General features: G+C 42.4%; 6 protein-coding genes and 1 pseudogene across 10 annotated transcripts; 4 read left to right on the top strand and 3 right to left on the bottom strand.

The window, feature by feature from the left end:
* Positions 1 to 278: 278 nt before the first annotated feature.
* LOC147929318 (putative disease resistance protein At1g63350) lies at positions 279 to 773 on the bottom strand. Its single transcript, XM_087480571.1, has 2 exons — positions 502 to 773; positions 279 to 429 (listed from the first exon to the last, which is right to left on the bottom strand). The coding sequence occupies exons 1-2, from the start codon at positions 771 to 773 to the stop codon at positions 279 to 281; spliced, it is 423 nt and encodes a 140-aa protein (XP_087336697.1).
* A 69-nt stretch (positions 774 to 842) lies between these two features.
* On the top strand, positions 843 to 1,337 carry LOC147929317 (putative disease resistance protein At1g63350). The gene is made up of 2 exons (XM_087480570.1): positions 843 to 1,114; positions 1,187 to 1,337. The coding sequence occupies exons 1-2, from the start codon at positions 843 to 845 to the stop codon at positions 1,335 to 1,337; spliced, it is 423 nt and encodes a 140-aa protein (XP_087336696.1).
* Positions 1,338 to 3,215: 1,878 nt separating this feature from the next.
* On the top strand, positions 3,216 to 4,456 carry LOC147929316 (uncharacterized; annotated as a pseudogene).
* A 1,507-nt stretch (positions 4,457 to 5,963) lies between these two features.
* Positions 5,964 to 8,883, bottom strand: LOC104736142 (pollen receptor-like kinase 6). The gene is made up of 2 exons (XM_010456073.2): positions 7,097 to 8,883; positions 5,964 to 6,939 (listed from the first exon to the last, which is right to left on the bottom strand). Exons 1-2 carry the CDS (start codon positions 8,520 to 8,522, stop codon positions 6,371 to 6,373), a joined length of 1,995 nt encoding a protein of 664 aa, XP_010454375.2. The 5' UTR covers positions 8,523 to 8,883; the 3' UTR covers positions 5,964 to 6,370.
* Positions 8,884 to 9,066: 183 nt separating this feature from the next.
* Positions 9,067 to 13,264, bottom strand: LOC104738069 (protein trichome birefringence-like 16). 5 transcript variants are annotated; one of them, XM_087482275.1, is made up of 7 exons: positions 12,753 to 13,264; positions 11,970 to 12,135; positions 11,597 to 11,748; positions 11,205 to 11,288; positions 10,711 to 11,046; positions 10,314 to 10,509; positions 9,067 to 10,206 (listed from the first exon to the last, which is right to left on the bottom strand). In XM_087482275.1, the coding sequence occupies exons 2-7, from the start codon at positions 12,032 to 12,034 to the stop codon at positions 9,378 to 9,380; spliced, it is 1,662 nt and encodes a 553-aa protein (XP_087338401.1). In that variant the 5' UTR covers positions 12,035 to 12,135; positions 12,753 to 13,264; the 3' UTR covers positions 9,067 to 9,377. The 5 variants fall into 5 exon arrangements, with proteins under 5 accessions (XP_087338401.1, XP_087338402.1, XP_087338403.1 ...); XM_087482276.1 differs by having other exon boundaries at positions 11,970 to 12,083; positions 12,753 to 13,228; XM_087482277.1 differs by lacking the exon at positions 11,970 to 12,135 and having other exon boundaries at positions 12,753 to 13,164.
* Positions 13,265 to 18,743: 5,479 nt separating this feature from the next.
* LOC147929315 (uncharacterized) lies at positions 18,744 to 19,544 on the top strand. Its single transcript, XM_087480569.1, has 2 exons — positions 18,744 to 19,100; positions 19,242 to 19,544. Exons 1-2 carry the CDS (start codon positions 18,744 to 18,746, stop codon positions 19,542 to 19,544), a joined length of 660 nt encoding a protein of 219 aa, XP_087336695.1.
* Positions 19,545 to 22,102: 2,558 nt separating this feature from the next.
* LOC147929314 (uncharacterized) lies at positions 22,103 to 22,453 on the top strand. The gene has a single exon (XM_087480568.1). The coding sequence runs from the start codon at positions 22,103 to 22,105 to the stop codon at positions 22,451 to 22,453; it is 351 nt and encodes a 116-aa protein (XP_087336694.1).
* The last annotated feature ends 4,954 nt before the right edge of the window (positions 22,454 to 27,407 follow it).

Here is a 27,407-nt window from a genome sequence, read left to right as displayed (position 1 = left end):
GGTGACTGAGGAGCCAACCCCAACCACCACTTGCTTTCAAGCCGAGACTGAGACACGTGAAGATGTATTGATTTGTCTGAACTAGTATATGTGTGATTCAAGACGTGATACAGGATTGTTGTTGTTTTATGTGCGTGAGAAGTTTATAGAAGGTTTGAGAAGGCAATATTGAAAAAAATTTGTACTTTATGATGATGAGTCCCTTCTCACCACCTGAGCCGCTTTTCGAATTGAGTGGAAGCTTTCTCAGTTTTGGGCAGTTTCTTACAATGATTGTCCTAAGGAAACGGCAGAGGTCTCCAACAGATGTTCTTCAGCTCCCGTAGATTAGCCAACTGCAGAAACTCTAGTTTTTGAAAAGGAACAAACCCTGATACTTCACATACATAAGCTTTCTCTCTGTTTATTATGTCTTCTATTTTATAAGCACTGTCAACGTAAAGTAACGTAAGATTTGGAGCCAACATCAGCCACGTCAATTCCCATATGTTTTTGCACTACCATAGATTAATCCTAGAGAGGCTCAAGAAGCATGTGTTCGGCGGGTTATTCAGAGGAGAAACCATCTCGCATCTGATGCTTGCAATGTCCATCTTCACCTCAAAAATAGTACATTTATCGAAAATGAGTTTAGAAACTTTCTCCATACTAGCTAAAAGTGATATGTCTGATGATTCTAATTGCAAACCCTTGATCTCTAGAGCTTCGGTACAGCACACCAGCTTGCGAGAGCTTAGAAACTGATTCAAACCTGAATCAGAACTGAATCCCATTGTTAGAATTTCTAAATTATCTAAGACTTGCAACTCCTCGTAGTTTTAGATAATTTAGAAATTCTAACAATGGGATTCAGTTCTGATTCAGGTTTGAATCAGTTTCTAAGCTCTCGCAAGCTGGTGTGCTGTACCGAAGCTCTAGAGATCAAGGGTTTGCAATTAGAATCATCAGACATATCGCTTTTAGCTAGTATGGAGAAAGTTTCTAAACTCATTTTCGATAAATGTACTATTTTTGAGGTGAAGATGGACATTGCAAGCATCAGATGCGAGATGGTTTCTCCTCTGAATAACCCGCCGAACACATGCTTCTTGAGCCTCTCTAGGATTAATCTATGGTAGTGCAAAAACATATGGGAATTGACGTGGCTGATGTTGGCTCCAAATCTTACGTTACTTTACGTTGACAGTGCTTATAAAATAGAAGACATAATAAACAGAGAGAAAGCTTATGTATGTGAAGTATCAGGGTTTGTTCCTTTTCAAAAACTAGAGTTTCTGCAGTTGGCTAATCTACGGGAGCTGAAGAACATCTGTTGGAGACCTCTGCCGTTTCCTTAGGACAATCATTGTAAGAAACTGCCCAAAACTGAGAAAGCTTCCACTCAATTCGAAAAGCGGCTCAGGTGGTGAGAAGGGACTCATCATCATAAAGGGGTTGAGAGTCTTAAGCCCAGGGATAAGTGGACTACTGCAGAGAAAAAGCTATCAAGTTGTAATTCGACAGCCAAGACAGCGATTTACAATGCTATTGATTCAAGCCACTTCAAGTTAATTTCTCAATGTGTATCAGCTCAGAAAGCATGGAAGTCATTGGAGAATATGTTTGAGGGTACTTCAAGTGTTAAGAGAACGAAGCTGGATATGTTGGCATCACAATTTGAGAATCTAAGGATGGAAGAAAAATAAATTGTGACTGAGTTCAGTGCTAAGTTATGTGATATATCTAATGAGGCTTTTGCTCTTGGAAAGCAGTACAAAGACAAAAAAAAACTTGTGAAGAAGCTGAAGCGATCGGTGCCTGCAAAATTTGAGTCAAAAATTTTTGCAGTTGAAGAAGCTCACAATTTAGATGAGATGGCTTTTGATGAGTTTGTTAGGATTCTAAAGGCTTTTGAATTAAGCAAAGCATATGAAGCTGAAGGAGTAAAGAAGAAAGATGATCAAGTTAAGGAAGCAATAAAGAAGGAAGTTGACATTGGAGTAGCTCTTAAGGTATCATCTTGTGAAGATTCAATGGTGATCTAGAGTTAAATCAATAACCCAAAGCACACTCAACCACGATCTAGTGGTGTCGTCGTAGCACTTTAGGGTCGAATCCACAAAGACCAAGCGATGCACTATGAAACTATAAAGATCAAGTATAGCTAAAGCAATAAGAAAGATTGTGTTTCAAGTAACCGATCAAAGGCAGAATTTAAATAGAAGTTTGTAAATCAAGAGAAAGTATTGGGCGTAGGGAATCAGTCAGGGAATATGATCACGAAATTAGATGATGGATTGGGAAGGCTTTAGGTACCGTTCTTGAACTCAAATCTCGAATGTAAAACTAACCTACTGTCGCAGCATTAGTTATCTATGCAAGGAATGATGAAACTCTAAACCGTCGTTTGAATCTAAACAATCCTAGCAAGCAATAAGTTCAAGTTTGATTATGTTCACAAGGTGCCTCAACTTCAACTGTCGTTGGCTAAGGATCACCTTGCTCACCTATGTTCTTTTCAAGCAATTCAACAACACTTTTGATGCCTAGATGAATTAAACCTATGATCATAAACTAGGTAGCTAATCTAGTTTAAGCAATAAGAACAACAATAGATGAAGAACTCAATAGATCAATCCCAAATCTAACAACCTAAGCTAGAGAATCATAAAACCCCTTTGAAACCCAAAACCCAATAGATAAACTACTCAGACATGGAGATAAAAGAACAGCAAATCAAAGATGAAGAAAACATAATTGAATTGCAAAAGAATAGAAAATAGGGTTTAGAAATCTTCTCCAAAGTGTCAAGAAGGATTAGAGATCTTCTCCCTTTTGCTCTCAATACAAAATAGTCTCAGAAAAATAAAGCTTATGTCTCTGGAGGTCGTGCCTCTAACTTAAATATCAAAATAAAACACTAAAAGTCGGTTTAAAACAAAAAAGGAAAAGTTGCGTCGGGCCCGGGATCGGTCGGTTCGAATGTGGATCAGCCGATCCAGGATGCTTTTTCTGTGTTCGCTCCATCTGCTTGCTAGTCCGATCAGTCTTCACCAAAATGGCTCCAGATGCTTGTCTTCATCCCCAAAACACTCAGTTTCCTTCCAAAGTAGCCTAGAACCTGTACAGACTCACAAAAGACTAAAAAGACTCTAAAAGCACACTTGGACTCAATAAAAGACTCAAAATAAATACCAAAACTATGGGTAAAATCCTATAAAATACAGACACATCAAATGGCTATGTTATCAAGACAAGTTGCTAAATTTCTGAAGCGTAAGGGCGAAGAGAAGAAAAGTAGAATGGATGAAGAGATGAAGACTTCATCAAAGAATGTTAAATGTTTTGAATGCAAAAGATATGGTCATGTACGGTCTGATTGTGTCAATCTACAAAAGCATAAGAAGAAGGCTATGAATGTTGTTACTAGTGATTCTGAAACTGATTCAGATGAAGAAGAAGAATTGAAGAATTTTGTGACGTTTACAACTTTTGAAGATAGTTCTGAATCAGTGTCTGCATCAGCGTCTGCATCAGTGTGTGCAACTGCTTCTAAACCTGCAGCAAAACCTGCAACTGCATCTGAACATGAATCTGATAGTGATAGTGATGGAGAGGATATGAGTTATGAAGAACTTGGTAAGAGTTATGAGAAGTTGTATGCATATTGGCTTAAGGTAGTTGATGATAATTCAGTTTTTATTAAGGAGAAGCTTGAGTTAGAGGCTAAAGTCATTGAAGCAGAGAAATATGCAACAGAGAAGGGAGAAGAAGCATTACAAGCTAAAGTGCAGCTTGAAGAAACTCAAAAGAATTTGAGGATGCTTAATAATGGTACAGAGAAGTTGGATCACATTATGAGTATTGGCAAGAATGATAAGTGTGGCCTTGGATATGAAGGAAAAGTTTCAAAATCGGATATGGTGTTTGTTTCAAGTGGAAAAATCACGTCTGCATCAGGAGTGCTTCAAAGACTGCTTCAAAGACTGCTTCAAAGAGTGCTTCAGAGACTGTATTTTTGAAAGAACATGATAAAAGAATTTCTGAATTTCACAATGCACCTAGACAAGTTTTTCGACTTGTTTGTCATCATTGTGGTGTTGTTGGGCATATTAGGCCAAAATGTTTCAGATTGTTGAGAGAGAGGAGCCGAATGGAGAATGCTTATGATGTAAGGTTTCATGGTCCTACATGTTATCATTGTGGAGTTCAAGGACATATTAAGAGGAATTGTTTCAGGTTCACTCAAGAGGTTAACAATGGAGGTCTAAGGCACAACAAGATTTGGGTCAGAAAAGAGAATTTCTATGGAGGTGGTGTACTAGGCTATCAACCGCGTATTGCAAAGCGGGGAGAATTTTCTTGTTAGTTTTGACCATGTTGTGACTCATTCAGGGGGAGAATGAAGATGTGTTTGGTGATGGTGTTTAAGTGTTTGAACTGATGAGTTCACAAGCATAGTCAAAAAGGGGGAGAATGAAGATGTATTGGTTTGTCTGAACTAGTGTCTGTGTGATTCAAGACGTGATACAAGATTGTTGTTGTTTTATGTGCGTGAGAAGTTTATAGAAGGTTTGAGAAGGCAATATTGAAGGAAGATTTGAGGATGAATTGAAGAGGAAAACTACTATTTATTGGGTTGATTAAATTGGAGTTTTACAAGGAAAAGGAAAATAGCAAAAAGGAAAAAGTCATTTTCTTATGGAATTTGGAAATCTTCTCTTATGGTGATTAGGAAGTCTTTGTGGATATATAAGGAGGTGTTGGGCACGTCCTAGAGAAGTAAGAGAGCTGAGACATAAATAATAAAATCCTAGAGAGCTTTCTCATTGTGTGCGGCTTAGTTTCGCAGTTTGATGCTTGTGTTGTTCAAGCTTATTTGTTCGTCGGTGTGGCGTTTGTGTGAAGGTTGCTCCAGAGTGTTGGAGATCTGAAGTCTAGGCTCAGGGGGAGTTTAGCCCAAGGTTAGGTTATCTTGGTTTAAATCTAGGCTTGGTGTTAGTCTAGTTAAGGGTAGAGAATTATCCTTAAGATTTCATGTTATAGAACAGAGCGGTGAATTAAGAGGGTTTTGCTTGATTTACGCGTTTGCGAATAGGTTGTATTTGCTTTCTTGTTCTAGAGGAATCGAAATCTGGACGTGGTCCCGGAAAGTAGAAAAAACTGAACCTCGTTAACAAAGTTCTTGTATTTTTTACTTTCTGCACTTTATTATTGCCTCATCCGCATTTACAACACGGTTGACAAGTGATTACCGGAGTTATTATGATATGGTCCTCGTCCTCCATACCTTAAAAAATCCTCCATACCTTAAAAAATAAATTAGATTAATTACCACAATAATTAAAAACCACAAAATTTGAGAAATCAGGGCATTTAAAAATATTTGTATACATATTCACTTCATAGCTTCGAACCTGTGAAGTGAATTTCTCCCTAGCAATTGGAAGCTCTGCATTAATAAAAAAAAGAAGAAGATTATTCGTTAGTTTTTGTGGTTATTATGCTATTATATATTATGACAGAAATTCTTTCATGAAAATAATAACTTTAAAAAAAAAAGTCATTCTTGATCATTTCAATTATTTCGGTTTATATATTAGCTAGCTAACATAATTGCCTCTGTATGTGAATGAGTACACTGTGCCATTGATATTTACCTATGTATGTGAATGACGACGTCGATCATTTTGTACTTAACTTTCCAAGAATTACCAATTAATATTCAAAATGATACAGTCACTGTTCAACAAATTATAGATACATGAAAAATAATTGAATCAAATAACATTTGCATACTCAAGTTTTTTCATGAGATGTCTTATTTGCTGATATGTCTGCACATTCATCTTGATCTTTGTAACAAATTTTGACTCCTTCTAGCAGTTATGTGGAAACATATTAAAAAGAAAAAATAATTGGCCACAATCACAAGACCAATGATTATGAGATGAATGGACTTTTCTCATATAGTAATGATTAGATTAAAAAAAAAACATATATTCCTAGAAAATAAAAAGTCTTATCATGTTTGACATTTTAAAAAAAAATAAAAAAAGAGGAAATATAGAAAGAAAAATTTTAAAATATTTCTAACTTTTTGATGAATCATTGTGGTTTTCTTATGGAACAAGAAACATAAAACGTATAATTTTTTTTCTTTTTTTCTTTCCAAAGATAGATCACTGCAACCACAAAAAGGAAAATAGAAACCCTCCGAAGAAACAAAACCTTTTATCCTATTTACGAACCCAAATTCATCAACACTTCGCTTCGTGGTTAGTATATTCTATATATATACATATATATACAGATTCCGAAGGTTTTCTTTCTTCCTTTTAGAGTTTGATTGTTCGCTCCGATCATGATTGCATGCGGTCAAAACATCTCATCAAGTGTTTACTTGTTCTATCCTTCTAACAGCTTCCCTCATGTCTAATCTCTCGTCTGGATTACTTGCGATACAAGCAGCCCCAACCCGCAACAATTCCACCATCTGTCGCACCGAATCAGTATTGTTTACTATCTCCGGATCGATAAGTTCTTCTTCCTTCTGCTCCGCGACCGAAGATTGTACCCATTGAACTATATCGGTACCGCCTTTACCGTTGTTTAAGTACTGAGAAGGGAATTTCCCTGTCAAGATCTCTAGAATTATAATTCCGAGGCAGTAGACGTCCGACTTATGAGAGACCTGCTGGGTCTGAGCAAACTCGGGTGTCTTGAAAGCGAACAACGCTTGTGATGCGTTGGTTGGCTGGAGGAGCGGTAAGAATGCGTAATCGCTGATCAAAGGCTCGTAGGTCTCGCTGAGGAGAACGTTGCTTGATTTGAGGTTACCGTGTGGGAGATCGTAAGACGCAAACTCCTCGTGCAAGAACTTCATTCCATGCGCAACTCCTTGAATAATCTTCAACCTTGTCGGCCAAGTTAGTTCCGAATGGTATATCCCCCGGTCACCTGTTGAGAACAAAATAAATACCGAAAGTTTCATTTAGCCTTAGTAGTTGAAGGTTTCATATATGTTGATCACTAAATTGTGTTAAATGGCAAGAAACTCTGCTTTTGAGATTTCTTGGAATCAAAAAGAAAAAGAAAAAGCATATTGCGGGGTTACCATGTAAAACGTAAAGCAAGCTGCTTTTAGGCATGTATTCGGAGACTACAAGCTTCTCTTCGCGACGGTAATGATAGGCTAAAGGGGTAAGAATGTTAGGGTGGCGGAGTTTCCCAAAGCGTCTCATCTCGACATCGAAAGGTTCACGTGCAAGTTGATTCATATCCCTAATCCTCTTCACCACAACGGATAAACCATTGGTCATGACGGCCTTGTAAGCTGATCCAAGACTACCATTGCCAAGCACCTCAGCTGCAGCCTTCATTAAATCCGGTAAACCGAAAGAACCCTTGTCGCTATTTACCATTATAATGTCACCCATCCCACCGCCAAGGCCTCCTCCTCCTCCTCCGTTACCGCCTTTCCCAACTTGAGACACGCCTTTCTTGGAGGAACCGCTTCCATCCGCGTTTCCACCACGCTTTCTGCTCGATTCCGTAGACCTTTTCGCTGTGGTGGATACGGATTCGGGTACTCTGACTTCCACAATATCGTTGTCGCTCAGACGTTGTTTGTCGAGCATTCGAAAGTCGGGGTTCTTCTTCTTGTTTCGCTTCCTTATAACGCCTACGATAATAAAGAACATAAGAAGAAGCGTGAAGGCAACCATGATCGCGTGTACCGTGGCATTGTTCGAGTTGGGAGATACTGTGGCTGTTGGAGGCGTCTGGCCTCCGTCATCCCGCCCCTGCCCCTCATCTAGGGGAATATAATCACATGAAAGGTCAACTAACTCCCCGCACAAGCCCTCGTTCCCTGATACATTGACAGCAAGATTTTTCTTATTCGTAATGCTTTCCGGGACGGGTCCTTCGAGATTGTTGACTGAGAGGTCGAGGGTTTTGAGGCTCTTAATGTTGCCAATCTCTACAGGTATCTCCCCGGTAAAGTTATTTTCTTGAAGGTGAAGCTCCTCGAGCTGAGGGAGCTGCGTAAGGGAGGAAGGGATATTTCCCTCGAATTTGTTATGATCAAGAAATAGCCGCTTGAGCTTTGTCATGTCCTTGAAGAAATCGTCAGGGATCTCTCCGGAGAAGCTATTGTTAGAGAGCATGAGAGACTTTAGGCCCCGGAGTTTGAAGAAATGCGGGAGAGGACCCGAGAGGAGGTTGTTGTCAAGCCTGATTGTCTTTAGATTTGGGAGATCCTTTAAATCATCTACGGTGATGCTACCCGAGAGACCAAGCCGTGTGACGTGAATGCCTGACACTGTTAGACCCTTTTGGCAATAGATCCCGAACCATTTCCCACTGCAAGGATCTGTTCCTGCTCTCCATGAATTTAGGTCCCCTTTGGTTATTTTCACCGAGTTCTTGAACCGCACAAGCGGTTCCGACTCGCTCACGTGCTGCAAAGAAGGGATGATTGAGAAACAACAGAAGAGGAGGAGGACGAGGATAAAGCTGTGATTCAGAACAGCAGCCATGGATTAGGAGAATAGATGCTGTTCTTCTTTTTCTTGTTGGTATAATGTTATGTCTTAAAACAATTAAGGACGATGTTTTTTTTTTGATAATGGATGTATTATGATTTGTTGGGAGGTGCAGTTTTGTTTAGATTGTGTTTGTTGTTCCAAAGTTTGGACATTGGTTGTTTGTGAGGGTTGTGAAAGTAAGGGTGGCATTTCTTTTTGTTTTTTTTTGATTGAATTAGTTGTCAAAGTTTAGACTTTTTTTTAAAGCCAAAAATAGCTTGTTTTTCGTTATAGTTGCAAACCTATTGGTTTGTTTCTGAGAGCATAGATAATTTTTAATAAGGATCTGATTTTCTAATCTTAATAAGTTTCCATCTATTTGCATGTCTCATCATTGTTATAGAAAATGACATTCCCAATTGCAATTACTATATTTGGTTTCTTAAAATTCGGACGGATCAGAATAGGTACCAATCGGTTCGTACCTCCATCAAAATCATGCTTAAAAGCGTTTAAGCAGAATTGAAACTCAAACTTTCAGATATTACATAAAGAATTCAAAACTAACTCTAAAATTTCTTTTAATTGACTTCAAGACAATGTTAAGGAGTTAGGATCTGTTCCGCAAATATGGTCGGAACAAAATTCCCGGTATGGTTAGCGTTTTGCAAACGCATACGACAAAGGTCTATAATAGCCAGAGCTTTGCTTTTGTACCATAATAAAAAAATATACTAACTTACACCTCAAGCCGCTAAAACTACAATGTGTGTTGTAGAAAGCTATCAAAAGGCTAAGCTTTGGTTTGGCTCAAGCCCTTTCTCTGAACATTTCTGCTGATTGATGCAACAGCTGTAACTTGAAAACTTAGATCATCGCAAAAAGGATTTCATTCCAGGTATCAGGAACACCGGGCAAGCACCAATGGAGGCAATCCTGAACTCCCCGTGAAGCCGAGATACTGAACCGTGATATGTGACCTTCGTCTCTAATATTAGATAAGGCTGTTATGTCCAAAAGCTTAACCCCTGTACCTTTAACTGAACGACCCGCGCTGTAATCGCTCGACTCCTCTTGCAAAACTTCTTTTCCGATAGACATTGGGGTTGTATTATTGCAACTTCCTCCGGTGTTCCATTCCCCGCCCACAAAATGTCTGGGCGAAAGGCTTCTGTAGAATGCCTTAAGACCAGGATGGAGAGGTAGCTGCGAGTTAACCCAGCTAACAGTACTGTGGATTGTGAAGTTCTTGGCATTCCCAAGAGCAGCTAGCTTCTTGTTAGTGTTTGGAACGCCATTAACATGCATCACCCATCTGTTACCGTTGAGCTTCCCTCGGTTCCAATGGTGACCTGTGTTCATTACCAACACGTCGATCTTATGAAGGTACTGGCGTAAGAACGCTGGTGGGCGATCGAGATGCATAGCGTGTTCAGTTGCAGGGTCAGTGATATTGATTGGTTCTATGTCGCAGAGTGTAGATGACCAGTGGTATAGGACCGTTGTGTTTGTTTCTGGGAATCTGTAAGCCCAGCCACCAGGACGAGCTCCACCTTCGGGAGTTATGAACCCAAATTCTGGTCCTACGTCAAGGACATCGCGCCTCTCTTTGCCTCCCGTGATCATACACATCATGGACTGAAACTGTTGTCTTCCCAATGAGTCTCCAACAAAGGCTAGGGTTTTGTTCTTCATCCTGAGGATTTATTTACTGTTACTACGAAATTGATGCAAACACTTGGCAACATCTATGGATACATTGGATTTAACAAACGTAGAAATGAAATATACAATTTCTTTTACCTTCTCAAGAATCTGGAACCCTCAAATTCTTCCATAGAGCAATCTTTAGGTTGCCACCTTAACCTTTCAAAGGCAAAGTCTGTACGTTGCATCAACCTACATGCCCACATAGAAGCAAGCCACTGTTTGCATTGAGATCCCGAATACAAAGGACGGTGATTGTCCACAACCCATTTCCCTTTAGCGTAATTACAAGCTGGTAGGGAAAGATAATATAAAACAACCTGTTACTTCACGTAAGAGGAAATCATTCTGAGACAACATCAATACGGTGTAGAGATTCAAGACTAATAGTTTCACCGAGATTCAAATAGATTAGTCATGTCCAGTTAAAGAACACTCGTAAGAAGGCTTTAACGCATCATAATACTTGGATCTATAAAATATGATTTTCTACCTTGCTTGGCGATGTGAGCTGTTGAAGTACTACCATCAGTCCTCTCTTCATCTGTTGCAAGAATATTACTCTCTGGATCTGAAACAGTCTCTTTAATATGTGTTGTCTTCGAAGCTTCGCCACCAACAGCAACCTCACGCTTCACCTGTTCTTCACTAGTTGGTGTCTTCTGATATTTTGGTTCACTTGCAATAACTTCACGTTTCACTTGTTCTACTTTTTTCTCTTCAATAATTGGTGTCTCCCCTTGGTTCGTATTACTTACAGTATCTTCTTCTACTTGTTTCTCTTCTTCTTCTGTATCTTTATTATCAGTCGAATCCTCTTTGCTGTCCTCTGTCATAGAAAAGTCGGGAACAGGAAATTTTTTTATGCCAAGCTTAGTTTCCCAAAAATGCAGAATACAGCAGACAGGGAGCAAACCCCTTCAAAAAAACAGTTGAGGAGATTACAAGATGCATGAGAGAGCTTATGTTAATGCTTTGAACATATACCTTTGTTTACAAATGGAGTAGCTGATGAGTAGCTATCTTTACTTTCAGTATTCAGCGTAGTAGGTATTCTCTCAGCCTTTTCTTCTGCAAATGAAAAAGAAAAATAACCGTACTATTGGTTCCAAGAACATCTACAGTAATTTCTGAAACAGAAACAGGAGAAACAACAAGTGGAAAGAAGAATAATGATACTATAAGTAATATTCTAGACCTAAACAGAACAAAAAATTCAAGACCTACGAAACATAAACATGGGGAACTATAAGTAACACATTTCGCTGTCAAGGAGCACTACATTAAACATTAGACAAAGTCTCAATATTAATGTTCTAGCATTCAAACGGCCTAACAAAATATTGCCAGAAAGAGAGCTTTAGTGTCATAGTAAAAACCTGTTTGCAGCTTTAAATAGTGACTTTCAGGTGGAAGATAGGCCGAGGTAGGAGTTCTATCCCATGTCCATATTACAACGGTTGCACAAACAAGCACAACAAGCATAACCGAAATATCCCTAGCCCTTCGTCTAAGGGCTCCTCTTTTCATCCTATACAAATTCCAATAAATTACCTGTAAGATTTCATTCTGCCACACTGAATATTACATCACTAAAAAGAAAATGATAAAAACTAGAGAGGGGGGGGGGGGGAGCCTTGGATTCTCCTAAACAGATAAGATCACATCACCCCAACAAAATGGCTGTCTTATTAGAACTGCTTAGTAGCTAGAGGCACATGTGAGCAGCAATCAACTAGGAGATATATCTACCTATTTCTATGGAGGGTGATGCTTCTTGGCGTTCCAGAGAAACTTTCGTTCATACTTAAGATCATTCAAGGCATATATGTTCCAGCTAGCTCGAGGTTCAGTCAGTGTGATATCCTTTCAGAACAATTAGTAGGTAGATCAACACATTTAGGAGTACATCCCTTGCCTAATCATATAAGATTATTGGTATTTAGCACAGAGACAAAACAAAAACAAAAACCCTAATCCTTTCAGCATTACCATTAATGACAAAAAAAAAAAAAAAACTAAACACAGATCCAATCACAAGAGGCAACAACCTCAGATCTTACCCTATGAGAGAAACATGGATGAAGACCCCAAAAAAAGTGTTTTCATGTAATTTATTAAGAGTGAAGGTTGTTGAGCAAATTATTATTATACACACAATTAGCAAAATTAACATATCTCTCCAACAACTACTACTACTACTACTAAAAACACTGTTCCATTATAATTATAACTAAAACTGGTAAAAAACAAAAACCAAACCCCACGCCCATTACTTGAAATCGACTAATTTCACTACAATCAAATCACAGATTAAGAAAATGAGGCAATATTGCAGAAGCGGAAATGTTCTGGTCCCGATCTCAATCCCACAAACCCTAATCATAAAATCTGAAAGCAACTAAAACCATTTTAATTCCTCAAATAGTAGTGATTAAGGAAAAAAATATCTCAATTCATATTTTTCTTTCTGCCACGATTTAAATCCGACAACTAATATATAAGAGTTAGATCGGATCGAAACGATGATAATACCTTTGAATCTGAGAATAAGAGAGAGAGAGAGAGAGAGAGAGAGAGAGAGAGATCAAAAAAGTTCAAATTATCTTCCGAGGAGAAAGAATTTGGGGGGGAAGAAAATGAAATGAATCGAAGGATCCCTCCAATGAAAATGAATGAAAAAGGAGTCTTAAAATTGGGTGGTCCGTAGATGTCGGCGATGATTAAATCCGATTCACCGGAGGAGACGCCGTACGGAGAGGAGAGGCGTGTTTAGAGGAAAATTACTTACGTTGGGTGGAGATATCAAAGAAAACAAAACAAAACAAAAAAATCAAATTCAAATAAATTTGGGAAGTGAGAGAGAGAGAGAGAGAGAGAGAATACAAAAACAAAAGGAAAGGCTTCGAAATTATTTGACCCTTAATAAAAAAATCACTTGTCGGCCGTGAAATCTTTAATTTTTAATGACTAAAAAAGAGTACCATTTGTTTTTTTCTTGATTGTAATTTGCATTGAACTTTGGTGGTTGATTTCTTCTTTAGAATAATCGGTGGTACGTACATGGAAATCAAGTTAACATCAATTTTTAAAAAGTATAAGTTTAGATTGGTAACACCAAACGGTCGTTTACACCACGTAATTTTAACTGTGTTACCAGTTTGGAGGGAACCAAAAATCTTTATTTTTTTTTAGTGACCTAGAAAAACATAAACGAAATTCGAAATGAGAGATGGCAATAGATGTGATGTGACTATGTATGTGAGCAACACTACTGCCCCCACTTATTTTGAAATGAGAAAGCACGGCGGCTGGGGGTATAATATCGGAAGCTACGGTGGACACGATTCTTCTCGCCAAGGAAAAGAAAGGAGTAGTTTAGTGACAAAAGTGCAATCTAACCCACTAACATGCTTCAATCCTTCGCATTAGAGAGCAACAGCTATAACTTGTAATTGTAGTCATCCATTCTGATTCTATAGTCCACATAAAATCTGTTTAAACACTTGTTTAAGTGTTGATAATTTAATTGGAAAATGAACCCAAAACTCAAATGGCCCAACGGGCCCAAAAAAAAAAGAACACTTCAGAGGCCTCACAGAAAATTTTAAAACTATTCAAGCTCATTTATAAAAGAAAAGTCATCAAAAATTACATTACCTATTATATGAATGCTCCCTAAAAACACCAAAGGCACAAATCCCATAAATCTTCTTTTCTATGTCACTTGAAAATTATATAGTAATAATTTTTATTAGCATAATTGGTAACACAAAATGGTATAAAAATTTTAGTCATGGAAAGAGAAGTTGGTTGTACGTAATATAGTTAAGAACGATATAAAGTAGCAAATACAAGAACCTCTACAAAAAAAAAACTAAAAATATTTTCTAAATTGTTTTGGATACTCCTTTTTTTTGTTAGTTACAACAAAACGCCCATATCACAGTCACACAGTGGTAGAAAATTAATTATCACAACCCATTAAAAGCATTTTCTCCCTTTTGTTATTTTAGTATATGACTATTTGGTTTGTTTTTGTCATGTAAGAATGGGTTTTTAAGTGTGAAGTTTTTTAGTACTAAAACTCTATATAGCGAATCTAGTTATAAATCCGGATGGGTAAAGCGGATTTGGTAAAGTAGTTTGGTCACAATTTGATATTTGCGTTTTGCAAAACTTGAAATTGTGCAAATCATTAAGTTCCTGAAATTCTTTGCTCACTTCAGAATTTGTTGTACACTTGGATGATCTGGAAATCACATGGTGCCAACACAAGAATTGTTAGTTATACATGTACGCCAAAAAGATCACAATTACTTCACTAGGTAAAAAGATGAAATGTGTGTTTAACGGACGAGATTAGAAGAAAGGTAATAAGTGAGTGTTCTTATAAAAAAACATGAAGACGACTAAAAAAGTTCAGCTATCATTCATGTTGAAGACAAAACTATGCCAGCTGTGTAGTTGGTTTTTGGTACCACATTACACATAATTGATATTATTACATTTGTATAAATGGATCATAATAGTAATTCTATTATAACTAAAAATTGAAAATCGTACAGCTCAATTATTTTGTATTTGTTGTACCAACATATATAGAGAAACATATGAGAGAGAGATAGAGACAAAGAACATGTTGCTTCTTTAAGAAAACGATTCGAAAACGTAACTATTCATGATTGGTTTTCATCTTGCCTTCGTTTAAGAAAACGATTCTAAAACGTAATTCACTAGTATTAATCTATGATTAGACATCAAATCAACTGTTTTTTTTCTTTCTTGTTTCAATTTGGTGAATGGCAAAAATAACAATGAAGCAAAGTAAATATTTGTTATATATCCTCTTCCAGCTTCCTTAATAAAAAAGAAGAAAAAAATCTCAATATATATCTTCTTTTGTAGAATCGACATATTTGTTAACTCTTTCAAACATATTTGAAAATTTTACATTTTTACATACAATATAGCATGTTATCAAATCTCACCGAAAAATAATATCTGATTTCACCCCCAAAATATATAGATAGTTAAATCGACCTATAACCAACATATCATACTCGTAACGAAACTACAATAATGCCATTACGATGCACGAAAACTACAACATATCATACTCGTGACGAGTGACGACGACGAGCTTGTTAGGTGCTTGTCTTCAAACTCAATCCTAGAAGTCAAAACTTCTGGTTTAGTTAGACTCTCTCTAGCTCCTAAGGCTATAGTTAGCCAAACGTATAGCAAAGCTAGAGGATAACTTCGCTTGACTTGAACTTGATCAACGTTAATTATCAGAAATAAATGTTTCGTTCTTTGGTTTTTATTTGGGGCTAGCTTACACCATCTTTATATTGTCATAATCTAATAGATTCTTATAACGTGGTATACATATATATATATATATATATAACATTTTTATGTTTTTCATCCATCAAATTTTTATATTTTTTATCATTAGATTTCTGAAAGACCAAAGATCATCACGTATTCAAGCTATATGTTTTGCTTTAAAATCAGGAATATATGAAAACGTAATTAAATAGCAAAACAAACATTTGGTTAGTAGATTAGATATGTTAGAAGAGTAAAAGATAAAAGAAACAAAGACAGTTACTACAGTGAAAAGAGAGCAAAAAGGTTTCCAGGAGATAAGAAAAGAGAACGACTATATAGAAGACGAAATCGAGAGGATATCTAAGTTGGCTAAGGGACAAATATCGTTTTACAAGCAGAAAAAAAAGCTGCAGTACATTTTGAAAAACCTCTGTTGCACGTTCCTCAGTTTTTTAGGTAAACTAAATTCTACAATATTGTAAAATTATCTTATGAAATATTGGTACGATTATGTATCATATAGTTGTCACATATCACTCGTTGAATATTTGGTCCCAGCATGTGATTGTTGGTGCGGGATTTAGCACCTCCGACATACCGAACTAAACCAGAAAAACAATTTGGTTATTTAACTGGAAATCCGGTTAAGTACTCAGTTAGGTCATTTAAGCCCACTTCGGATAGAAGAAGCCCAGCCTCGAGGATGAAGAACCGACTTCCACTTCGCCCGGCGGCCGATCTAAGAGATAGAGTAACTTTCCTTATTTCAGTTCGTCTGATAAGGAAAGTTAATATATTGTGCGATTTATGAATATGTATAAAGGGGGAAAGACTTCTCCATTGTAAGCCATCCATCATTGAATACAATTATTGAGTTCTCTTCTTGTTCTTAGCGATAGAAACACTAGTTCTTAAAAGATCAATTCCTTTTTTTCTAACAATCAAAGCTTTGATTGATTTTCTAGAGGGTTTACTTTACCGAATTTGTTCTCCCCCATAAACAAATTCATTGTGGAAATCCAGTTTCTACAATTGGCGCCGTCTGTGGGGACCGCAAATAGTCTCTAAAAGTTACTCTCTAAGAAAGACAATCTTGTCCGAAAAGTTCTCTGAAAAGTCCACGATAATGTCTTCACTCATCACCGAAGTCACCGGCGCGAACCGTACCACCTCCAACACACCCGATGTCACGGGCATCGCACCTGCTCACGACAACGTTGCAACACAGAGCGATGTATCAATCAGGCCGGCTACCGCCGTGTATGTTCGCCGCCCCGTCACCGAATCAAGGAACCTGACTGATGTCTCCTCCGAACTCCCACTTGAGGCCAGATCTGAAGGGGAGACCAGCCAGGAAGCAGGGCGAACTCGCGAAGTGACAACCAACCGCGACACAGAGCTCTCCGACGAACAACCAGGCGAGGAAGATGCACGCGCCACGGAGCAGCAGCTCCGCGCACAAAACGGGAACCTCCCTGCTCACACCACGACAACGGTCCAAAATCCGCAAGTCGTCTCCATGGAAGATTTCAAGATCCTGTTCGGCACCATGACGAAAGAGATCTACCAGATGATCTCCGAAACTAACCGCAGGGTCGACGCCGTCATAACTCAGACAACCCCATCACAAATCTCTGTTGGACAGTCGCCCATACTCGGCACTGACGGTCTCGCTCGTCATCTCAACTTCTCGGACGTCCAATACGAGCGGAGGAATCCTCCCCCTCAGAAGACATCGAGTGTTCGACCAACAAACCCAAATTCACGTATGCACGAGAATTCGGCCGCCCTGGTCGCCCTCTTCACGAACGCGGGGTCTTGCCTCGAAATTGAAGAAATCAAGACGCAGATCAGCGGTATGAACACGCTTCTTCATCGGGCCATTAGCACGGCTCCAGAAATCGAACGGATTGTCGAAGTGACCCGGCAATCCCGTTTTACTCAACGGATCTTGCGGGTCGCCATCCCAAACGTCAAGCTGAAACTCCCAACCTACCTGGGCGACAAAGACCCCGTCCAATTTATGACGTCCTTCATGGCAACCATGACAAAGGCACGATTCACTGAAGAACAGAGGGATGTTGGTTGTTGTCAGCTATTCGTCGATAGCCTCTCCGGCCCTGCCTTGGTGTGGTTCACAAGGCTCGAACCGAGTTCAATCGCTAACTTCGACCAGTTGTCTACGGCTTTTCTTAAGCATTATCGAATTCTCATCGAACGAGGCGTGACGAGCTCTGACCTTTGGGAGATGACCCAAGAACCTGGCGAATCCATCGGCAGTTTCTTGAGCAGATTCAAGGAAAAGCTAACGCGCGTCACCGTCCCAGAGGATGCCGCAATGGCAGCCTTCAGAAAGGGGTTGATTCCCGGGTCGCCATTACGAAAGGACCTTAACATACGGGAGCCCAAGGACCTCGACGACGCACTACATCGAGCCTCCAGATTCGCGCTTCACGAAGATGAAGACGCCCAGTTAGCCGCAAAGACAATCGGGCAATCGTCGCACCCCCCTAAGGCTAAAAGTCGGGACGAGCACCACGAACCTCGCAAGCATCACGACCCTCAAGACCGAAAAAGGGTGTCGTTCACCCGGTCTCCAAAGTGGAGGACCACAACAAACAGCCATCCAACCCAAAGGAGCTATACTGCGATTTCCACATGATCGCCACCCACTCTACACACGAATGCGTCCATCTGAAGAACTTCCTGTACGGAAAGTATCTTTCCGGCGAAGTCGAAGCCACCTTTCAGCCGGAAAGCATTCGTGGAGGCAGTAGTCGCCGATGGGGATGGCGTGGTGGACGATCTAACTGTGGCCGTGGCGCCGGAGGAGGACGAGGCTACAATGGTCCGGCCAACAAAGTTCAACAGCCGGCTAACCAAGTACTGGCGAAACATCAAGAGGAGATGCTCCAGGCGGACGAGTTGCCTAGCCCACCCAAGCGACAGAGAGGGCAAAATCCCGAGCGGGCCAATTATCCTGTCCGAGGACGAATAACCATGATACTTGGCCCACCAGAGGACTGCGCCGACTCCGTCCGCGCACTAAAGAAGAGGGCGCGTCAAGTTTGCAGCCTTTAGGCAGCCCCAAGCGAACCTCCACTCTCCTCGGACCCCATATCGTTTACTTCGGAAGACGCCAAGGGAATCCAACACCCCCATTCGGACCCTTTAGTCATCGAAGTCTCCATGGGCGATTTCGACGTCGAACGAGTTGTGGTCGACACGGGAAATACCGTCAATGTAATATGCTGGCAAACGCTAGAAAAAATGGGTGTCACGCCGGAAAAACTGAAACCCGAATCTCGGACATTGATGGGCTATGATGGGGTCGCCAAACTTTCGATGGGTGACGTAAAGCTGCATGTGCGAGCCGGCGGATTGTCCCGGAAGACCAAGTTTGCAGTCATCGATGCGCCTCCAGTCTACAACGCCATTTTGGGGGTACCGTGGATATACGCGATGCAGGCCGTACCATCGACCTATCACCTCTGCCTCAAGTTTCCAACCACCACGGGAATCTGCACACTTTATGGTGACCAAAGGGTAACCCGAACTTGCTCTGTTATCGAGAAGAAGCAGAGGAAGACTGAAGACGCGTAGCAACTACAGAGCGGGGACCATCTTACCGGTCCCCATAAGCCGGAGAGAGATCGCCTCAAGTCTCCGGAGTGTCGAATCTTAAAGGTGAACATCGATCCCTCCGACCCCTCACGAACTGTTGGCATCGGTGCCGAACTGGAGGAGCACATAAAGTCAAAGCTGATCGCTTTTCTGCAATCTCGGTCTTCCATATTCGCCTGGTCAACGAAGGACATGATCGGGATAGACCCCGATGTTATCTACCACAAGCTCAACGTCGATCCCACATTCAGACCAGTAAGGCAGAAACGACGACGCCTGGATCCAGATCGGGCCAAAGGAGTTCAGGACGAGGTCGAGCGGCTGCTCAAAGCTGACCAGATAATGGAGGTCCAGTACCCTGACTAGCTGGCCAATCTAGTCGTGGTCAAAAATAAGAACGGTAAATGGAGGGTATGCGTGGATTCACCGATCTCAACAAAGCTTGCCCCAAGGATAGCTTTCCTTTGCCACACATAGACCGTCTCGTCGAAGCCACGGCTGGAAACCAACTTCTCTCATTCATGGATGCCTTCTCAGGTTACAACCAGATCGCCATGAGTTCAACTGACCGCGAAAAAACGGCATTCATTACGGATAGGGGGACCTATTGTTATAAGGTCATGCCGTTCGGGCTAAAGAACGCTGGAGCAACCTACCAACGACTGGTAAACATGATGTTCGCTAGTTTGCTTGGAAGAACCATGGAAGTCTACATCGACGATATGGTGGTTAAATCTTTGATCGCAGAGCAGCACATCGAGCATCTCGCTGAGTGTTTCGATATCTTAGATCATTTCCAGATGAAACTGAATCTAACGAAGTGTACATTTGGAGTCACTTTAGGCGAATTCTTAGGGTATATCGTCACTGAGCGGGGGATAGAAGCAAACCCTAAACAAATCGAAGCCATATTGGGACTGTCGTCGCCGACCAACAAGCGAGAAGTGCAACGCCTGACCGGCCGCATTGCACCCTTAAATCGCCTCATCGCTCGATCGACAGATAAATGCCTCCTTTTCTACCAACTCCTCCGCGGAAATAAGGATTTTCACTGGGACGAGGAATGCGAGGCCGCCTTCCGGCAATTGAAGGAGTACTTGATGGCGAAATACTGTACCTCTACGTCTCGGTCTCCAGTTCGGCTGTCAGCGGCGTGTTGGTTCGACACGACCGCGGGGATCAAAAACCTATCTTCTATACGAGTAAAGCACTCAACAATGCGGAGTCACGATACCCCACGCTGAAGAAGCTCGCACTCGCAGTGATCATCGCCGCACGAAAGCTCCGAGCCTATTTCCAGTCACATTCCGTCGTCGTGTTAACCGATCAACCACTCCGAACTATCCTCCATAGCCCCCTCCAATCCGGACGCATGGCGAAATGGGCAGTGGAGCTAAGTGAGTATGACATCGAATACCGCTCCCGTCCAAGCTTGAAGTCGCACGTCCTGGCCGACTTCATCACCGAGCTATCTCCTGACCTCGACGACCCCAATACTAGGGAAGAGCATTGGACAATGTTCGTCGACGAATGAAGGATCCGGAGTGGGACTCATTCTCCGGTCCCCCACCGGTGAAGTTCTCGAGCAAGTATTAAAACTAAACTTCAGGGCGTCAAATAACGAAACGGAGTACAAGGCCGTCCTTGCGGGGCTTCGGTTAGCACGAGGACTCGGAGTGACACATTTGCAAGTCTTCTGTGACTCCCAGCTCGTAGTCAGCCAATTCAGTGGAGAGTTCGACGCCAAAAATAAACGAATGGGGGCGTACCGGCAGTTGGTCCGAGCACTATCCGGGGAATTCACATCTTTTTCTCTGACGAAGGTCCCACGGAACGAAAACGCGTCAGCCGACGTCCTCGCAGTCCTGGCAAATAGCTCTGACCCTGATTTACGGCGCACCATCCCGATCGAATGCATCGACGCTCCCAGCATCGACCCCGATGATCAGATAGCAGTAATCAACGACGACTCAGTTCCGATGGAGGTCAACGAACCAGTTGAGGATCTGACGGACGTCACGAAGCCTCCGGACGACTGGTAAATTGAGATCAAACTCTATATCTCTGACGACGTCGTCCCACCAGACCGATGGGCAGCCCGACGCCTAAAGGCTCGAAGTGCCAGATACATCCTCTTGGACAGGGAATTATTCGGCCGAAGCGCGTCCGGAGCTTTCCTTACCTGCGTCACTCGGGACGAGGCCGAGCGAATCATGATGGAGGTGCACGAAGGCGAAGGTGGCAACCATTCTGGCAGACGCGCACTCGCCCTCAAAATAAAAAAAGATGGACACTATTGGCCGACCATGATGGCCGACTGCGAAGCCTTCGCGGCAAAGTGCGAAGCCTGTCAGCGCCACGGACCAATGCGGCACATCCCGCCCGAACTGCTAAACACCGTGACAGCTCCATACCCTTTCATGCGTTGGGCCATGGACGCTATAGGTCCTCTGCCGGCGTCAAAATCCAAGAAATACGTCCTCGTGCTGACCGATTTTTTCACCAAATGGATCAAAACAGAGTCCTTCACAAGGATCAAATCCTTGGACGTAAGCAATTTCATATGGAAGAACATCATATGTCGGCACGGACTTCCATATGAGATTGTCACCGATAACGGCACACAATTCACCTCGATGATCACCAGACGATTCCTGACGAAGTGGCAAATCCGCCTCAGCACTTTGACTCCCCGATAACCGCAAGGAAATGGACAAGCTGAGGCCACTAATAAGTCGATCGTCGACGGACTAAAAAAGAGACTTGGTCGAAGAAAGGGGGCGTGGGCAGACCACCTTGATGGCGTATTGTGGTCCTATCGAACAACCCCGCGGCGGTGTAAGGGACAATCCCCTTTCTCCCTTGCATACGGTCTCGAGGCACTCGCCCCTGCCGAAGCAGGAGTCCCGACACTCCGACGTACCATGATAGTCGGCAATCCCGAACTTAACATCAGGATGCTGGTTGACCACAACGATCTTGCCGAGGAGCTGCGCGATCAAGCCCTAGTCCGAGTACAGCACTACCAAGATGCAGCGGCTCCGTATTATAACAAGACTGTTCGTCAGCGGCGTTTCAACGAAGGCGATCTGGTTCTACGGGAAGTTTTCGAGAACACCAAAGAAGTCAATCCCGGTAAACTCGACGCTCGGTGGGAGGGTCCATACCACGTATCCAAGGCAGTTCGCCCAGGCGTCTACGAACTTGTAACCATGGCCAGAGAACGGATCAAAAACTCTTCGAACGCAACCCACTTGAAGCGTTATTACTGCTAAGTCATCTTCACGACCCTAACTAGGAGTTTTCGGGAATCCGAACTCCATTCATCTTTCCTTTGTAATACGAACTACGGTTGGCATGATCCCCGTTTCGGGGTACGTAGGCAATTTCTTGTCTTTTTCAAGATTAAGTGAATGCAGCTAAGATATTAATAAAGTCTTTGTTTCGAATACACTTCGATCGACAGTACGCCAAATTACGCTGAAAGTCGTTTGGATTAAATTCCAGTACACTTCGTCTACAATCGTTATTTTCAAGTATAAATGGAAAACTTCCATTGAATAATTCGGATAATACGAGTGAGCAAATTCTTGATCACAAATCGCCATTACATGCTTTGAAGATTTGAAAGATTAATAAGATAAAAAAAAGGGAGAAAAGAGTCGCAAAAGAGAAAACCCTACCTTCTAGCACCAGTTCTCTTTATAAAAAAAAAAAGGGAGAAAAGAGACGCAAAGGAGAAAATCCTTCCTTCTAGCGCCAGTTTTCGGAGTTCGGCGCGGTACGAGGCCCACCATCACCGTTCTGGACGGTCTGGCAGCCGAAGTGGAGGACGAGGACCAGACAAATCGTCCTCCAAAGGTTCCTCCACCTCCATCTTGATTAGTTCGGCTCGCCAAAACCGGCGTGTCTGCCTTAAGGCCTCAAGTCTATCCACCGGGACTTCGAAGCCATTAGCTACCAAATCTTCCAGGAAGGTGCATGGGCCCTCGACCATATGCCTTTCGCGAAAGATTGGGTCAGCCGATTCCAAAAAATTGGCATTTCGCCTCAACCTTTCCAGGGAAGCCCGATAGGCCCAGATGTCCGTGATAAACAGATGCGCGGTATCCTCCAAAGGTTGGCAGTCGGCCTCAAGTAGGGCAGGCACATCCATGCGCGCAACCTGTTCCTGGCACGACGTACGCGCAGCAAGCAACCGGGTCATTCGCCACTTCGCCAAGAAGAAACCTTCGGCGATCATCTCGTTCAGAACCCAAACAGTCTCGTCCAAGCGGTAGAACCGACAGATCTCGGCGAGCCTAAGCCGTCTCGCCGTAAGATGAGCCCCCAACCTATATCGGCGAGCTCGGTACCGTCGGAGCTCCTGGCATATAAGACTTCCCTCCGCGCCAGTCATATCGACGAAGGGGACAGGTGCACGAACCAGAAACGTCTCCGCCCGATCAAGAGCGGAGGGATTATCCGACGCTTCAGTTATTCTTTCCCGGGCCCGTCTTAGCCATGCGGATCGAGTAGTTACCATCCTTCTTTTTCAAGAAATTGTGACCGCCGCTGAATCCACCTATCATAATACAGCGAAAAACATGTAATGCAGCGCATCTTTTTATTTTTTGTAAAAGAAAAAAAAAATAATAATAATAATAATAATAATAAAATAACACCGAACTGGGTTAAGTATTGGTATATACCGAACTCACTCTTCGTTGACACCCTGGCCAGGTGATCAACTCGCGTAACTACGCACTATTATTCAGGATTAAGCCGAACCCAGAGTTGTTATTTCGCACCTGACTTTCATATGTAGGGACAAGCCGGACCCAGAGTATTTATTCCGCACCCGATCTTTTAATTTAGGGATAAGCCGGACCCAGAGTATTTATTCCGCATCCGATCTTTTAATTTCGGGATAAGCCGAACCCAGAGTATTTATTTAGCACCCAAACTTTAGTTCGGACGGAATAGTTAGCCGAACCCAGAGAATAATTTCGCAGTCCGGCATCCGAACTAAAGCAAAAGAGATAAGCCGCGCCCAATATCTCGCCCTCCGACCAAACGTATTCCGTTAGGGCTAAATAGCTTAATTTTTAAAGTTTGATTGATGATTTCTACCATCGTTTAATAAAAATTACCGGATATAAGCCGGGAGACGTCTCGCTTCTGGTACATTTTTCAGCAATAAAAATAGCAAACTTTAATTACTCAAATAGTGTAATTCGTCTGCTACAATGCGGCAGAATCTTATTAAATACTCATATAATTTTTATTTCAAATAACACATGTTAATTCCGAACTGGTGCGCCATTCGCCGCGATCTCACGAACACTCGTCTTGAGTCGTTTGGCATCGGCCACAACAGCTGCAGTCCGGTCTTCTCCCAGTCCTCGGGGCGAGTTTCCATTTCCCTGGCCTTCTGTTCGGACTCATCCAGCAAGTCAATAGTTATTTTCCTTTTTGCCTTAAGTATGGCAACTTCATATTCTAAAGTCTTCAGCTGGCGGTCCATCCTACCTTTTTTCATATGAAAGTAGTGGAGATCCTGGTTCAATTCTTGATGTGTACATGTGATCTGCATAAGCAAAGTCAACAACGGATTAGTTTGGAAGCGGATATTGCAGGATGTCTCGCGATAGTTACCTGACGAAAGAAGGTATCAGCTTCAGCAAGCTCGGCATCACTAGCACGCCTGTTAATATAAAACGGCTTGACGTTTCCTGGAATAAAGTCACCAATCAGGGTAGGATCCATGTGTGTCGGCTTCCAATCTGCTTCCTTTCGGCACTTGTTGCAATACGCAACCAGGCATGGCGGCAGGGCCGCTATCCTCTCGAATCCATTCTCGATCCAATCTTTTGGGTGGGATTCGAGCATCTCAAGCTTGAGCAGCAAATTCGCGTTGCACTTGTTTGAGTGCGGTGAGTCGATCGCGGTACTCCGTGTGACGGTCTTCCACCTGATGAAGAAATTCTTCCAGGTCACATCTCACTTCCGGTTTGACGCGGAACATCAACATCCAAGGAGCTCGGATATTCGGGTAGTAGGTCATCCCCCTTTCGAAAGCTTCGGCATTCGAGAACGTCGGGACACCATTCCCGATAAGAGGGGATTCCACGCTGCTAATAGAGTTCGACATCGCTCTGGTTTAAAGTTTTTCAAGAATTGTTTAGTTCGGAGACCGCGCCGGTTGATTTATATGCACACTGGGGGTGAAATTTCCATATTCTGTGCAAAATGGCAAAAGTGCAAATTTCGAGAATTTATTGAGTTTTCCTTTTTGGCAAAAGGAAAAATTCCGGCAAAAAAAGAAGAAAAAATTAAAGATCCTTTTTACAAGGGTATTCAATCCAATACATAATAGAGTTTGGGGCAAAAACAAAAAATTAAAGATCAGCGTCCAAAGCACCGGTCAAATCGGCTTGGAAGCTCTCGGCATTGTAGCCATACGGATGGTAGACGGAGTCCGGAGCCATCGTTTCGGGGTGAAGAAGTCCGTAGCCCAGCTGATCAGGGGACATGACGAGGTCGTTTTCATTCAGTTCGAGGACGTCGATCGCTTGGATAGTTTCCTCGGCTTTGGCCTTGTTCTTATCAATCTCCGCGATTCGCTCCTCAGGAATAACGGCCCCTTCTCGATCAGATATTGCACAGTTTCCTGCACTCCGGTAGCTTGGTTTAAAAGCTCTTCCAAGGGGCGAATCTTCTCTTGTTCGACTAAATAAGCCTTGACCTTTTTCAATCGAGTCTGCGCTTTCTTCGCTGTTCGCTCCACCTTCTCCAAACGATCCCGCCGAAGTCTTTTAACTTCAAAGTCGAGTTTGATTTTCAACTCGTTGCATGCTCCCTGCAGTTCGGATTTCTCTTCTTCGAGAATAAGCGCTCGGGAATTCAGTTCTCCAATCCTCAGTTCGGATTTGGCGATGATACCTTCCTTTTCAGCGAGAAGAGCTTCAAGCTCCTTGATCCTCTCGTCCTTAGCTTTGCTGGCAACTCGGATTTGTTCCGCGCATTCCTTCACCTTTTCAAGCTCGAATCAAGACTTTTTATCGCTTTTGACTCGCTTATCATACAATTGAGTCAGCGTATTCATCCTGGCGGCAGTCTGTGAATTCAAAGAACATACGTCAGTCTTGCCCGCACAAAGTTTGAACAAGTTAAAGAAAATGATAAGGCTAACCATTAAGTGGGATTCGGTGACGTCAAGGAACGCTTGTTGGAACTCCAGTTCGTCCACTGACGGAAGAATTCAACTGGAGATCTTCAAGGTTCGGAAAAGTTCGCCTGAAGCATCATGACTTGTGACCAAAGGGGTATCACCGAAATACTCAAAGACAAACCGATCCGTTTTGTCATTTTCTCTTGCCAGACGGAATCGGTCGGCAGATTCCAGTCCGGCGTCTTCTGCTGAGCGTTTGCGGTTTGCTGGCTGCGGCGCCTTCTTTTTGTGTTTCCTCTTCTTTCTTTTTGGTCCAGCTCCGAGCTGAGGAACATCTTCTTCATCGTTCGGAGGGTCGGCATTCCCTAAAGCTAGGGGAGGGGTATCGCCTTTCGCAACATCGATCGTGTTGACGTCTTCTTTGGAAGCCCGAGTGTGATCGACGACGGTCCGATCCTGAACAGGATCAACATCAGACCGGTCCTGGGGAGGATTGATATCGGCAGCCTGGGTTTCTCGGCGAACGACCTGGAGACTGTCAGATTCAACGACACGTGACCCGGCTGGCTCCGCAGTTCGTCCCAGCGAACTCGCGAAACTTGGGAATGTTGTCTTGGGTTTGCCCATCGCTGTTTCAACATGGATACGGGTAATAAATTCCCACCGACGATTGTTCCCGGATAGTAGAGCGTTCCTGACAGGGTGATAGTCCAGAGCTAGACGTGTTGCGCAAAATGGACGATCTGGAAGCAAGACATGAAAAAGTTAAAATTGGTCAGAGGTGCTGAAGTCAATTAGAACGTACTGGAAATATAAAATCTACCAGGATTTTCATTCCACACTCTCTGATGGAAACCCAATGGATTAACGAGAGAGTACTGATCGACGCGGACATAAATGTAGTGGTTCACCCACTTCTTGAATTTGGAAACTCTTTGACCAGCAAGGAAATTGTGCGCCGGTCTCATATTCACTTCCCAGCGATGCGGACTCTTTGATGACTTGAAGTTGGATAGTTGCTCAAAGCATTGAACTCCAATGTTAACTCCGACTTCGGCTGCTATGGTAAGGGCAGC

This window comes from Camelina sativa, chromosome 13 (assembly GCF_030686135.1).
Source record: "Camelina sativa cultivar CO46 ecotype springtype chromosome 13, ASM3068613v1".
NCBI lineage: Eukaryota > Viridiplantae > Streptophyta > Magnoliopsida > Brassicales > Brassicaceae > Camelina > Camelina sativa.
Note: the sequence above shows the minus strand (reverse complement) of the source record. Positions and strands in the feature narration are given on the sequence as shown.